Source organism: Macrotis lagotis, chromosome 6, assembly GCF_037893015.1.
Source record: "Macrotis lagotis isolate mMagLag1 chromosome 6, bilby.v1.9.chrom.fasta, whole genome shotgun sequence".
Lineage (NCBI taxonomy): Eukaryota > Metazoa > Chordata > Mammalia > Peramelemorphia > Peramelidae > Macrotis > Macrotis lagotis.
In genome coordinates, this window is record NC_133663.1 from 233,571,150 (window position 1) to 233,587,276 (window position 16,127).

At 36.7% G+C, this 16,127-nt stretch overlaps 1 protein-coding gene across 4 annotated transcripts in view; it reads right to left on the minus strand.

Annotated features, from left to right (window-relative positions):
• Positions 1 to 16,127, minus strand: part of WWC3 (WWC family member 3) — a 232,391-nt gene that overhangs the window by 11,108 nt on the left and 205,156 nt on the right. For all 4 annotated transcript variants that reach the window (XM_074192481.1, XM_074192479.1, XM_074192482.1 and 1 more), the window contains exons 13-18: positions 12,907 to 12,981; positions 12,083 to 12,169; positions 8,537 to 8,729; positions 7,764 to 7,931; positions 3,806 to 3,957; positions 1,927 to 2,092 (exon numbers count right to left, since the gene is read on the minus strand). In XM_074192481.1, the coding sequence (XP_074048582.1) occupies positions 1,927 to 2,092; positions 3,806 to 3,957; positions 7,764 to 7,931; positions 8,537 to 8,729; positions 12,083 to 12,169; positions 12,907 to 12,981 (841 nt within the window). The remainder of the gene's footprint in view (positions 1 to 1,926; positions 2,093 to 3,805; positions 3,958 to 7,763; positions 7,932 to 8,536; positions 8,730 to 12,082; positions 12,170 to 12,906; positions 12,982 to 16,127) is intronic.

A 16,127-nucleotide genomic window follows, 5' to 3' on the forward strand; every position in this document is an offset into this window, starting at 1 on the left:
TTATTAGTTAAAATCAAGCTGAATGAATAATAGCCAAAAATGATTTAGATTTAATAGATGTATACTTGCATTCACTACTGAATTTGTAAATATGGTCCTGGGTTCTTAAAAAATTAGTTTAATTTAAGCATCCATTCTCTTTGCCAATCTCAATTTGGCAATTGTAAGTTTTTTGTTTTGTTTTGTTTTTTAAATTATCCTAGGTAATAGGGAACCACTGGAATTTATTGAGTAAGTCATGATCACAACTGGGCTATAGGAGAATCACTTTGGCAACTGAGTAGGCAGATGCACTGGAATGTGAAGAGATTTAAGGAAGAGAGAGGTAAATCTGAAAGTTATTTCAAAAGTCAGTGTGATAGATGATGAGTACTTAAACAAGGGTGGTTACTATTTTAAGTGGAAAGAAGGGGGCATATATAGAAATTATGCAGCTAAATACAAGGTTTAGCAAGAGATTACACATGTGAGATAAATTCCAGTAGAGTCAAAGATAACCCTGAGAGTATAAGCTTGATTTTCTCAGAGGACTGCAATGTGGACTATAGATGGAGAGGTTTGGGGAAAATATATAATAGGTTCTGTTTTGGAGCTCCTGAGTTTGAGATACCCACGGGTATCTAATTTGTGATTTACAATCCATCTAATTTCAACATGTCTAGCAAAAGGCAACTAGCTTTAGGGAGAGGAGTTTCAATTGAATAATGAGGTTGGAAGCTGGTTTACTAGTCTTTTAAAATAATATGAGAAGAGGCACATAATTTCCACTAGACAGTTTTACTAAGGAATTTAAGTCATGAATAGAGAGGACATATATAGTACAAGAGCTTCCAGAGAAGGTTATGGTTTGAGATTATAGAATCATTGGTGATGACAGTGAGGTTTGCTTTTTAAATAAAAACTTAGTAACAAGTCTATTCCAAAGATTGAAGATACTTTGGAAAGTTATGTAAAGGCAAGAAGATGTCAGTATTATTAGACTGGGGAAGAGGAGGTAAGAAATTGTTACTATTTGATGGAAGGAAAAAAATAAAATATAAGAGATAGCAAAAATTACATAATAAGAGAACTTTTTTTTAAAATTAAAACTAATAGTCTTTGGTCTTTGTTCAAACTCTAATTCTTTCTCTGGATACAGATAGTATTCTTCATCATAGATACCCCAAAATTGGATGGAAGCAAATTCTGATTGAGAATCTTAAGTCAATGATCAAAGTTTCATTTGGAACAGACTTCTTGTTGAAATCCTTTCCTTCCATCAAGGACAAGTTGAATGATACTTTTTTGACCCCTTTTGTTAGGAAAAAACCAACCCTTCTCCAACTTTTCATGCCACTTGACTTCTCCTGTTCATTTCTATCCTTCTAACCTTATATTTATTTGTGAATACATCTCATCCCCTAAACTCTTTAGGGGAAGAAACAAAGTTACTTTTCATAGTTGTATTTCTAGTGCATATCCCAGTGTCTCAAGGCATGTTATTGAATTAAACTGAATTTCAACCTCTTGCCATAGAAACTCCTCACTACTGCTCCTGAATATTTGCACATACTATTTCAAGTGAGTAGGATGACAATCTTACAATCCAAGAAACAATGTCCCTTCTGTCCCTGGAAATTTTCCTTAAACTCCCCTCCCCTGTGAAGTTTCCCCTACTTGTGATCACATTTAACATCCCTCCCCGCCAACAACTAAAATTTTGTTTGCAACTGTTTGATATAATGTAGAGAAGCCAATTTGCCTTGATTTGGTCATCTGTCATTTTATTTTGGCCCCTAAATTTAAATTACAAGTTCCTTATAGAGATGGACTATATCATCTCCGAGAATAGGAGCACATTAAAGAATTTTTTCCACTAATTAAAATAATCAAATCACCTGCAGCAGTTACATACAAGACAAAAGTCTTATAGCTTTCTCCACTTACCTTCAGAGAAGGAGGCTGAATCTTCCCAGAATTGTACTGATCTGCCTGACCAGCAAACACATGTCCATGGCGGGATTCAACACCAATACAATAGGCCTCTGGGTAGGGAGGACTGGTCTGTGTGCAATTACTACATCCACTGTCAACAGATTCTGCTTGCCAGCTCCTAAAGACATTTTAATAGATCCAAAGAAGGTTAATCTAAAGCAAAGGATTTTATGCTTTCTTTCAGAAAGAAGTAACTTTGGTGGCTATGAAAGCCTATTTACTAAGAAAATACAGTCCTTTTTTAATCCTGTAGTAACTCATAAAATTTTGTGTTTTGTACAAGATGACCTCATGTTTATATTAGGTTGCAATTCGCAAGGTACTGTATATTTGTAATCTCATTTGAGCCTCATAATAGCCCTCTCTGGAAAATACCATGGGTGTCCCCCACTGCCATTCTAGAGTCACGAAAAACTGAAACTCAGTTGTCTAATGGAGTCATGAGTAGAACAAAATACTCTGATTCCCAATTCAATTCAATGATCTTTTTTTTTTGGCAAGATAATAGGGTTAAGTGACTTGCCCAAGGTCATACAGCTAGGTAATCATTAAGTGTCTGAGGTTGGATTTTGAACTCAGGTCCTCCTGACTCCAGGGCTGTCTCTATCTACTGTGTCACCTAGCTGCCCCCCAATGCAACAATCTTTATGGTATAGAGGTGCCATGGCTTCTACTAATAATAACATCATCCATGAAGTTCATTTTGATTTATTATATAGACTTTGACTACAATAGACTAATGGAAATAAACTCCATCCAATCCTCCTTCACTTACTCAACTGGATAAAGTGTAAGTATAACAGAAAAAGAAGTTACAGTTTTACCTCTGCATCCTATTAGTTATGTGTAGAAACTTGGACAAATCAAGTGCCCTGTCTGGGTCTGTGTAAAAATGAAGGGGTTCTACTGGAACAGGGGTTCTTAATCTGGCATCCATGACCTTGTTTGTTTGAAAATATATTAATAAATGTGTTCCAATATAATTGGTTTGTTTTGCTATTCTGTTAAATAGGAATCTTTAGATTCTACCAGACTGCCAAAGCAGTCCATGATACAATAAAGGTAGATAGATTAGTGGATGTTTATGACCTTTTCTGCCTCTAACATTTGATCTAATCTTGTGTATTTCTTCTGTACTCAAAGAAAATCCAGGGATGAACTATGGAAAGATAAAGCATTAGTAAAATATAGATGTAAAAAATAAGAATGTGAATAATCACAGAAATGGAAGAGGAAATAAGAAAGAAGCAAGCAATTTGCTATAACTCCCTGGTTATTTGATCACATTTCAATTAGTACATATTTATAATGGTCCTTGAATCTTTTTTGCTTATGATTTTGTTCTAACACATTATATACATATATATATATACACACATACATATATATATATATATGTATATCAATGATTCTTCATTTTGATTTCTAAGAATTACCTAAATAGAATCAATTCTGGAGTACTGTGAGAAATAATACTAGCTTATATTTCTTTATTTGTATGAAAGTTATTTTGTTTTTATGGAAACACAAATGTTTTAGAAATGAACCTAACCAGAACTATGGAATTCATTTAATCCAATCACTTCATTTTATCATTGAGAAAACTGAGATTCAGATTCTTTAATGAAAGACACATTGCTAGTTAGTATGAGAAAGACTAGATATTTAATCTACTGATCACTTTTATAACTGTCTTCCCATCAATTGCATCTCCTTCCTGAAATTATGATTATTTTTCTTGTTAAATTCTTTCCCAATTAAACTAAAGGAGTTTATAAAATTCATTCTTTTTTCAAAAGGCAAATTCTAAAAGAGGTGGAAGACTATTCACCTTTCAGATACAGCTTCTGCTTGATCTTCTTTCCTTTCCATCTCTAAGATTTCTTCTTCTGTATATTCCAGTTTTACTCTCTCCTCTGCTAATTCTCTTTCCACTGCCTCCAGCTGGGCTGTAGTTCTGGCTAACAGTACTGTAACAGCATCCTGAAAGAGAAAATGAGATTGCTGGGAATCAATTTAAACCAGCAATTTCTACTGCTGAAGCAAAGAATATAGTACATACAAAAGAAAATTCATTATAATACAGATAATGGTCCATTAGTATTACCTCAGTAGAAAAGAATTCATTCCCCATAAGACTCAGTAAAATTTAAAACTAAAATGCATAAATCACCTTTTGTGGAAGCCCAAGTATTCAAAACATAAAACACTTCACAATGAATCACCTCTGTTTATAAATCAATTTAGATAAAGAAAAATATTCTGCTGAAACTTTCAACAGGTATGCGATACTTTAATTTTTTTTTTTAAATCATGACTGTGATTTTATCAGTTCAGGAAGCTCCAGAGTAACACATTTAGTATTGATCAGAGGAGGAACTGAACCTAGGTTTTCATGGGTGTGTAGCAACTCTCTATCTACTATGCCATGACAGCTGTCATTATTTTAAATAGTTGCTTTAATTACTAACTATGCATTTCAGCTTACTATATCCTAAATACTTTAAGATCTCAATAGATTTTTCTTAAAAATTAAAGTGTTGGGAGCCAAGATTGTGACAGGAGAGGACCTTCTCTCAGTTGCTCTGGAGCAAAACTTATAAACTAAGGATTCTAACTACATTTTCCAGAGACAGAACCCACAGAGGGATCCAATGAGGCAGTTCTCCTGCCCGAGGTAACCTGGAAAAGAGCAGAAAGGCTCAGCTCCATGGACTCAGAGGGGTGGCCCACCAGAGCAAAGGAACTTCAGCCTCCCAGAGGCAGCCCCAGAGCACTGGGAGCCCCAGCTCACAGCAGCAGGGGCAGTTTCCTGACTTACACCCTGGGGAGCACCAGGCACAACTTGGGGGAACAGCGGGGGACCTCTGCCAGAGGGAGCACATGAAGCCCAGCCCTCAGGGCACACAGTGAGCAGTGTGGTCCTGGCAGTCCAGATCCAGGAACAGGAAACAGAAGACAGCAACAGGAGCCCCCAGGGCATGAGCACACTGAGACTAAGGAGGTGAGTGGAGAGAGAGACTGTGGAGCTCAGTCCTCTGTCCCTGGAACAGGACTCTGGGGTTCTGACCATATTCAGACCCTGATCACAGTCTAAGCCCCCACCACCACCTCAGCCCGTGGAAGGGGGGGGGCACTTATGGTCATTCACAGACCATGAGGGAGGACAGAGCCTGACACAGTGAGTTCTTTGTGGGTGTGTCCCAAAAGCCCAGGAAGCACCCCAAAACCAGGCTCAGACTGGGAAAATGAGCAAGCAGAGAAAAAAGAGGAACACCATTGAGAAATACTTTGCCTATGATCCAAGAAGGATCAAAACACTCAATCTGAAGATGAGGAAGCTCCTGAATCTAAAGACTCCAAGAAAAACAGAAATTAGGCTCAGGCCATGACAGAGCTCAAAAAAAACTTTGGAAATCAAATGAGGGAGAGAAGAGGAAAAATTGGGAAAAGAAATGAGAGAGATGCAGGAAAAACATGAAAATGAAGCCAGCAGCTTAGTCAAGGAAATCCAAAAAAATGCTGAAGAAAATAGCATGCTAAAAACCAGCATAGGTCAAATGGATAAAACAGTTCAAAAAGTTATTGAGGAGAAGAATGCTTTAAAAAGCAAAATTGGCCAGATGGAAAAGGAGATAAGAAAACTCTCTGAGAACAAATCCTTCAGACAAAGAACAGAACTCAGGGAGATTGCTGATTTTATGAGAAATCAGGACTCAATACTTCAAAACCAAAAGTTTGAAAAATTAGAAGAAAATGTGAAACTGAGATGTTGAAAAAACAACTGATATGGAAAACAGACTTAGGAAAGATAATTTAAAAATTATTGAAATACCTGAAAGTCATAACCAGCAAAAGAGCCTTGACATCATTTTCAAAGAATTATTACAGGAAAATTGCCCTGATATCCTAGAAGCAGAAGGCAAAATAGAAATGGAGAGAATCCACCGATCTCCCCGAGAAAGAGATAAAAAAAAAAAAACGCCTAGGAATATTATAACCAAGTTCAAGAACTCCCAAGTCAAAGAAAAAATATTACAAGCAGCCAGAAGGACACAATTCAAATACTGTGGAGCTGCAGTCAGGATCACACAGGACTTAGCAGCAAAACTACATTAAAAGCTTATAGGGCTTGGAATGCAATATTCCGGAAGGCAAAAGAGCTTAGAATGCAACTGAGAATCAACTACCCAGAAAAACTGAACATCCTCTTCCAGGGAAAAAGATGCACTTTCAATGAACCAGGGGAATTTCAAATGTTCCTGTTGGAATGGCCAGAGCTGAACAGAAGGTTTGAGCTTCAAATACAGGACTCAGGTGAAGCATAGAAAGTAGAGGAGAAGGGCAAAATATGAGAGACTTAATGATGATGAACTGCATGTATTCCTGTATAGAAAAATGACACTGATAATACTCACATGAATCTTCTCATTTAATAGAGCAGGTAGAAGGAACTTTCATAGATGAAGTATGGGAGAAAACTGAATTTGAAGATATAATGTGGTGTAAAAATGGAGTTAATAGATAAAAGGGAAATGTAATGGGAGAAAGAAAAAGGAGAGGAGAAATAGGCTAAGATATTTCATATAATAAGATTTTTCTTTATCACAATGAGCTATTGCAATGATATGGAAGGGGGGAGGCAAGGGGGAATGAGGGAATCTTTGCTCTCATCAGAGGTGGCTAGGAGAGGAAACGGCATATATACATTCAATGGGGTATAGACATCTGGAGTAAGAGGGAGAGAAGGGGGACAGGAGGAAGGGGAGGGTATGTGAGTGATGGAGGAGAAGATGGACCATGGGGGGAGAGTGGTCAGATATAACACATTTCTTTTTTACTTTTTGCAAGAGGCTGGGATTGGATGGCCTGTCCGGGACCATAGGGCCAAATGGATGCTGGGTAAGGGGTGGTATATGGGTTCAGGGCCTCTTGGCCCCAGGGCTGGGGATCTGTCTGCTGTGCCAATCAACTACCCTACAACAGAGTCAGAGTGAAAGGAGAGAGAAAATATAGTTCATGGTAGTGGAGAAGTATAAATGGAGGGAGTTGCGATCAGCAATGGCAATGGTGGAAAAATATGGAAGTAACTTTTGTGATGGACTTATCCTAAAGAATGTGATCCACCCACGACAGAGCTGGTGGTGTTGTAACACAGACTGAAGCACATTTTTTATTATTATTTCCTGGGGGCTGTTGCAGGGCAAATAGGACTGGGTGGCTTGCCTGGGGCCGCACACCTGGGTGATTGTTGGGTGTCTGAGGCTGGATTTGTACCTGGGTGCTCCTGGCTCAAGGGCCAGTGATCTGTCTGCCACCCAGCCGCCCCTACTATTATTATTACTATTTTATTTTGGGCCTTTTTTTTTGGTTTTTGTAGGGCAATGGGGTTGGGGTGGCTTGCATGGGGTCACACAGCTGGGTGATTGTTGGCTGTGTGGGGCTGTATTTGGGCTTGCGTGCTCCTGGCTCTAGGATTGGTGCTCCATCCACTGCACCACCTGGCCAGACCTATAATTATTATTATTATTATTATTATTATATTTTTTAATTTTAATTTTTTTTCCCTCTCCCCTTTACTTTATCACTTATGTGGGTCTATGTTTTCTTGGGGGGAGGGGGTATTATGTTTACTCTATAACAAGAATATTTTAGTAATGTATAAAAAACATTATTTGTACAAAATAAGACTAAATAAATTAATTAATTAAAAATAAAAAAAAATAATTAAATTGTTAATTTTTGACAATTCCCAACACTTAAACCCCATAACCTAAGTAATCATCTACCGTTTTTACACTGGTGTTATTTCCAGGACTCTCTGTTGTGCTTTCTTCCAACTGGTTATTCTCTTTGGTCCTCTGGGGGTCAGAGCTGGTGAAGACCTGGACAGAATACCAGCGCAACTGCATTTCACTCGAACTCTCATAATCAGCCAAGTTAATCTGGGCAATTCCCTGGAAATAATTTACATAAATGAGACTAGATTACCAAAAGGTAATTTCTATTTCAACAGATATGGGAAGGAGAGGGAGGGAGAGAGGGAGGGAGCGAGGGAGGGAGAGAGAAAGAGAGAGAGAGAGAGAGAAAGAGAGAGAGAGAGAGAGAGATTGAGAGAGAGAGAGAGAGAGAGAGAGAGAATTATAAATATTTTAGTAGTTCCTATTCCAATTTGTTCCAATGTAGTGACCTTGAGTTTTTCCAGAGCTTATGCCAATGAAAACACAAATTTTGGGAGATCCTACCAAGTCCCAAAGGCAACAAGTATAAGCTCTCATCTGACTTGAGCCTAATCCACTTTGGACAACCTCATCACCAGAAGGTTACTTTACCCAGGTGCACAATGACTCATGAAAGTAAGATATGAAAAGAGTTGTAATAACTGGGGATAATGGTAAAAGCATCCATTTCCATTGAAATAATCTCAATCTCTCTCTCTCTCTCTCTCTCTCTCTCTCTCTCTCCATTCTCTTCTCTTTTTTTCTTAAATCACTGAGTTGAATTAGTCTAAATAATATGAATTACCATTATAAAATATCCCTCTTAAAAAAAAGACACTTACCAGCAGTTCCTCTTGATGTTGATGGTCAACAGAACAAACATACAGCTGAAGTGATTTTAATTTTAAGACACTGGAATGAGCAGGGATTTGGAAAACTTCATTAAATATTAATGGAGCTTGAAATTCCAGAGCTTTGGAGCAGTAAGTGTTTGGTGTGCCCGAGTCAAGAGTTGGCAAGTAGACTCTAATGTGTCTGGAAGTAAATTAAAAAATTGTAAGTTTTGAGTAGGTATTAAATAGTCATTTGGTAAGATCATAAAACCTAAAGAACTACACACACACACACACACACACACACACACACACACAATCAATTACAATGACATAGTGTAAGGTAAGCCATTTGGCCAGAGTTGGAATATGAATTTCCTCTCATTCACAATGGTCCAGTCTAATAGGATAAGGCTCATATTTGGAGATTATGGTTTGTTTGGAGTTTTTTTTGGCAAGGCAATGGGGTTAAGTGACTTGCCCAAGGTCACACAGCTAGGTAATTAGTAAGTGTATGAATCCAGATTTGAACTCAGGTACTCCTGACTCCAGGACCGGCACTCTATACACTGAGCCACCTAGACACCCCCCCCCCCCGACCTTTTGAGATTATGGTTATATAATCAAGACCTGACATACAATTTGGATATGGAAGGACAGACTTTGTTTATAGTTTATGATACTTATTATATAAGTCTCAGACTTGGAATAATGCTGGCTTTTTTTCTAGACCCTGCAGATAGCTAGCACGCAGCATGGATAATGGAGCTGAATGGAATGCAGCAGGCAAAGGTGGACATGGAATATACCAGACAAGGGGGTGAAGCAGACTAGGAACTTGGGGAACAGATAAGAAAACTTGGGCTTTGCAGATAGATTTATGGGTGGACCTGACCCTGCAGCCTCAGAAGTCAAGGCTGTACAATAAAAAGGAATAAATCTTTCCAAGCCTCCTTAGCTTTCCTTTGGTCTCTCTGAATAAAGAACCTAAAAAGCAAGGATGGGAATTGTTAGAAACATCCTGCACTCCTTGATTAGATAAGGATTTAAAGGTTTTGTCTGGGACCTATACATAGCAATAGATAACACCATAGATATTCTTTGGCAAGAAAACTACTTTAGGACTAGATAAAGAATGCTAGGTTGAGAAAAAGGAGACAGTTTCTGCCTCCAACTCTAGCATTAATGAGCCATAAGCAGTCAATTTGTCTCTCATTATCTCAGTTTCTCATCTGTAAAATGAAGGATTTGACTACATAATTTCTAAGGTTTCTAGTCCTAGGTCTGTATTTCTATATAAAACATTAAAGCTGAATACTTCTTTCATTTGACAGAAAATTTAAAAAAGCTACTGAAGACCTAGGAAAAAGTCTTACTTAAAATTTAAAAACATCTATTGGAGCAGCTGGGGGCAGCTCTGGTCCTGGAGTCAGGACACACACACACACACACACACACACACACACACACACACACACACACCTGTATATATGTGTATGTATGTGTGTGTATATATACATATATATGTGCATATTTATGTGTTTATTTTAGGTACTAAAATTCTATTGGAAGATACATTCAAAAGAGAAATAGCTTAACACAGGATAAAGAACAACAACAACAACAAAAGAAGAGTCAACAAAGAATGCTGGAAATATCTGATGAGAGAAGAGAATAATAATAGCTACCAAGGGTAGTTTCATAGAAGCACTGTCTCAGCTGACCCTTGGAGGATAATGAGAAATACAAGAAGCATAAATGAAAGTCCTGTGAGATGAAAGGCAAAGTTCAGGAATTGTAAAAAGTCAAGTCTGGTTAGTATATATTTTGAGTAATGTGAAATAATTCTGAAAGCCAAAATATGGAGGGTTTTGTTTTAGGTTTTTGCAAGGCAAATAGGGTTAAGCGGCTTGCCCAGGACCACACAGCTAGGTAATTATTAAGTGTCTGAGACCTGATTTGAACCCAGGTACTCCTGACTCCGGGACTAGGTGCTTTATCCACTGTGCCACCTAGCCGCCCTATATGGAGGGTTTTGAATGACACATTAAAGAATCTGTTCTTACTATCTTTACAGTTAGCAAAAGCAAATAAATGTAAATAAAATCACCAGGAGAATATTTACCTACTTTAAAAAAACCTACTTACAAGCAAACGGGATTAAGTGGCTTGTCCAAGGCCACACAGCTAGGTAATTATTAAGTGTCTGAGATCGGATTTGAACCCAGGTACTCCTGACTCCAGGGCCAGTGCTTTATCCACTACGCCACCTGGCCGCCCCTGTTTAATTTCTTTAAAAAATATGATGAATGGGGCAGCTAGGTGGCACAGTGGATAAAGCACTGGCCCTGGAGTCAGGAGTACCTGGGTTCAAATCCGATCTCAGACACTTAATAATTACCTAGCTGTGTGGCCTTGGGCAAGCCACTTAACCCTGTTTGCCTTACAAAAAAAAATATATATATATATATATATATATATATATATATATATATATATATATATATATATATATATATATATATATATATATATATATGATGCATATAAGAGAGCTTGGAAAGGACTAAATGCTTTCCATCCTGAAGTGGCGGGTTGCCACCTCTCATTTCTAAGTCCACAAACTACTGTCATTTGCTCCCTTCCTTCCTCTAGCCCCTCTCCAGGCCCCAAAGCAAAAATGTTCATAGTCTCCAAGAAGAACAGGGAAGGTGCAGGATTATGGGCAGTATACTAGAGCCTTCACAACTCTTTGGGAAATTAGTGTATATTAATGAAAGCACTTAAGAGCAATAAAATTTTAGAACTGAATGTTTTAGAACATTAAGAAGAAAAACAATTTTTGTCTTTGTACTCCCAAAGCCTAGTAAAGTGTCTGGCACACAGTAGGTGTTCAATAAATGCTTATTAATAGACTGATCCTCAAACATAGTTCACATTTCAGGTTGGTCTTCTAACTAGTCAATTCAAATTAGTGAGTTTCTACAGAATTTCTATTTCAAGAATTGCTTTATAGCCCCCAAATTTAGACAGCATGTAGATGATGATGGTGTGTGTGTGTGTGTGTATGTGTGAAAATAAGAATTCATTCAAGTAGATTGTTCCTTGAATAACTATTTGTCTGATTTTCACCTAAAATATGAAGATTACTTATGTCTTTCTGACCCAAACTCACATTCTGAGTGAGACTGAACCAGATTAAAATGTAATTGAGAAATGTTTTACAAAATAAGTAAAGTGCAATAAAGCATGAACATAGTATAATACAACATAGTTAATATTCACTGGTGGGTTTTTCCAGATCCATTTCTATTGAGTTTGACACTACTGCTTTTTGGTGATGACCATAGGAAAGGTAATCTTTAGAGAGGTTTCAAGAGGTAGCAGAGGTACCAGAAAGCTAGAAATTTTGACTATCATATTTCATGAGGAACTTATCATCAGGCAAGAAAGAAAAGGCTGCCTTCTAGACTAAGAAAGGGAGGACATATACTAAGGAAACCCCCCAGCCTCTAAAATTGGAAGAGTTGAAGTTGAATGAGAGAATTCACTTACATCTTGCAGCCTTCTTTCACTATCAGCCCAGCAAAATTCTTGAGCTGTAGGACATTCACCAGGAGACAATCATTTCCTCTATCATGCCTAGAAAATAAAACAGTGAATTCATTCACATGAAAATGCCTGGATAAAGGGATGGGGAGAGTAAAAGGTCAAAACTCAGCTTGAATTGCAGCAATGAGAATAAAAGAATATATATACATACATACATACACAAATACATAGACACATTGTAAAAAAAATACAGACACATATGCTATTATTATTCCTCTGCAACTTACACAAAACTGCTTTGTTGTTACTGGATATGAAATACTGCCATTATTTTGAGTTATTCAATAGCTATTTTTTCTTTTTTCAATAGCTACCTCTTAAAGGAAAAAAAAATTGCAGGTGGAAACCAAAAAGGATGATATTGCAATCCTCTGATAACATACTGAGGAATGAAGGCAAATAGAATTCAACATCTGTGAAATTCCCCCCACCCTGAAGCAGATGGGAATAGTTATCTCTACTCCCAGCAAGATTTGTAATAATTTTTACAGATAATATTTATGCATAGAGGGTTCTTTTTTTTTAACCTGTCCCATTAGGGCCCAAATCTCCTAATCTCCACTTATATTATATAATGGCTCCTTTCCACTTCCCATTTTTTTATAATGGTACTTACAACAAGTTCTTAATAAACACTTGTTGAAAGCTCGAACCCAAAGAGAAAACATGTCTCCTCAAATCTTTGGCAGTGGAGGGATCAAGACAGGGATCTGATTACCATGCTGACAGTACCAGCAAAGAAAGGAACAGATTTAGTCTGAACTCACAAAAATCCAACATGGATCTGGGGCTCTTCATTAATGGTGGCATCACTGTATGTAGGTTCCTCAATATCTTCATTCCTATTGACAATTGGGAAAAGGATAAGATTATCCATTTAGATTTTCTAAGGGAATTAATCCATCAGCTCTTTCAGTTTTGGTGATTCTCTTCTTACTAGGAAACATTGCTTTTGGGTTGGTTCTGTGTTGCACTTGCAGAAAGGACTTCTAATGAAAAAATTCCATCTTCTAATGTAGATTACTAACTTTTCTACAATTTAGAAGTCTTCAGAGTATAATCTGAAAGTAGCAGTGACTTGTTCACAATCACAGTTAGTTTGTGCCAGAGATGGGCCTTGAACGCTATTCCTGATTCTGAAGTCTACTATCATTTCCAAATGACATATGCATATTGATTAAGCAACATACATGCACATAACATACATATGGAGCCTATATAGGCACACACCCATGTGATCATATGTACATGTGTATATATGCATATAAAATATTTATACATGTAGTATGTTTTGCTAACTTTAAAGCACTATATCAATGCTATATTATTATAATTATCATTATTATACTATGCCATCTCTTAAAAATGTTTTTGGAGTAAATACTTATCTGTTTCAGAGCCAAGAGTTAGGATGCCTTCAAAATTCTACTTTTTTTTTCAAAAACTCAATTTTATAGAAAATACAAGGAAAGAAATAGTTCCAGGAGTCAAAATAACTTATTCAATATCTTAATAAAATAAGACATAGAGTGACTCAGTAAGCACAGAAACCAAAGAAATAATAGGACCACAAATCTGGAGCTGAAAGGTACCATATGGTGCATCCAAATGAATGCTCTCATTTTAAAAGATGTGAAAACTGAGGCCCGGGGGTATTAAGTGACTTGTCCAATGATACACACACACACACACACACAAAACATGGCAGAATCAAGATGAAATACTCTGATTTCAATTCTAGTTCTCTTCCCATTATAACAAACTGCCTCTCAGTATGGACTTTGAAATGATAAACCAATATGAAAAATAGAAATTCTTTTCCCCCTTTGTGGATTGGTTAAATACACATACTTATTAAGAACTAACTCCAACCAGTTTTCTTTTGGATGCTTTTATTAGGAAAGGTAGCTCTCCAGTCAGAAAATTCTCATAACACCAATGCAGTTTGGAAACTGATAGGGAATTTACAATCTTAGAGAGCTGCCAAAAGGTTAGGTGACTTTTACAAAGTCACTCAGCTAAGCAGGTATCTGGTGCAGGACTTGAACCTAGATTTTTATAACTAAGGAGTTACATCTATATGTAAGGTTTATGGAACATTTTATAGTCATAGTTTCATTTGAGTAAATAACATTAAAGAGACTATAAGATACCCATCTAATACCAGTTTAAAATTTAAATGTTCTTGATTGTACATGTATAATCCATTACTCACTGTCATGGGAAGGGGAGAAATGTGGAATTCAAAAGCTTTCAAAAAGATGAAAATAGATCTTTGAAAACTATCTTTGCATATATTGGAAAAAACAAAATAACATTCAAAATTAAATGTTCTTAAACAGAATACTGTTTTGGATTTTTAAGTGTTTGAAGTAGGAGTCCATCAATAGCAAACTTCTGTGCATTTCTAGTAAGGGGGAATTACTGAAATATTTTTACACAGGCCTAAAGGTTTACTTCTACTCCTCAAGCTTTTCACTGGCATGTCTAATAAATAAACGAAGACTAACAGTTTTGAAATGACAACTAATAGTGCCAAGTGTTATTTGTTACAGGACTGGGACTGAAGTTGACCTTAGCATACACTCTATGACAATAGGTTAAGTCTCTTGCCTTCTCTGCTTCCTAGTCTATAGAATAGATTAAATTATTAAATATAGCATATATTAATATTAAATGTAATCTTTGTTAATAGCAAATGCATTGATGCATATGTCATTAGATATATTAAATGAATAATGAACTATCTTGAACCATCTACCTAACAGGATTTTGAGGAAAATGGGCCACGTGCCTCTCCCCCAGTAGAAAACAAACTCATTGAGTTCAGAGATTTTTACTTTTGTCTCTGTATTCTCAGGACCTAGTACAGTATATACTAAGTATTTAACAAATGATCAATAAGTGACCAGATCTGAGTCAATCAAACAAATGGTATGAATTCAAAAGAAAATTTTTTGAAGAACGGCAACACAGATTGCAAGTTATTATTGGCCCAAGTTATCTGATTGCCTTCTCTAAGTAAACTGTGTAAATAATTACTTAAACTTCAATGAGTACACTGAGATTCAGAAGAACTGAACTCTAGATTTTGGTGATAAGTCTGTGGGTAAGTCAATTAACTTTTCAACTTTCAGTTTTCTCAACCAAAATAGGAAGAAGTTGGATTAGGGTCGTGTCATTAAATGCTGTTTCTCCCCTTTGGCTTTGCCTATACAGATACAGACAATATGGAATTCTGTTAAGAGTCTATCACTTACATATTAATTAATAATTACATATTTAAGTTAATAAAATTTAAAAGAAAGGAAAAACAAATCAAGACAGCTGGATGCCTTCATCTCCCTAAATGAGAAATGGCAAACTCTAGAGTGTGAGCCCAATCTAAAAGCAAATAATGATTCTTCCATTTTTTTCCCCTCAAAATACACATAGGACTTTTGTAATCAAAACTTTTTTTTAAAAAATTCTAAACTTTAAAGGTATAAAGTTACATCAGGATCAATTTTTCTTTTAAGGAATATTGTCTGTGGAGGTTTTACTTTTTTTTTTTTGCAAGGCAAATGGGGTTAAGTGGCTTGCCCAAGGCCACACAGATAGGTAATTATTAAGTGTCTGAGACCGGATTTGAACCCAGGTACTCCTGACTCCAGGGCCGGTGCTTTATCCACTGTACCACCTATCCACTCCGGTTTTACTTTTTTAAGAAAAAGCCACAGCTAGGTGGTGCAATGGACAGAGCACAGGACACAAATTCAGAAAGACCAGAGTTCAGATTTTATCTCAGACATTTACTAGTTCTATCACTCTGGGCAAGTTACTTAATCTTTCTCAGTTTCATCTGCAAAAGAGAAATATTAATAGCACCTTCTTCCCAAGGAAGGCTATGAGGATCAGATGAGATAATGTTCTTAAAGTGCTTTCAATCCTTGAAGCAGAATATAAATGCTAGATTTAAAACAAAAATATCATCATCAACAACAAAACC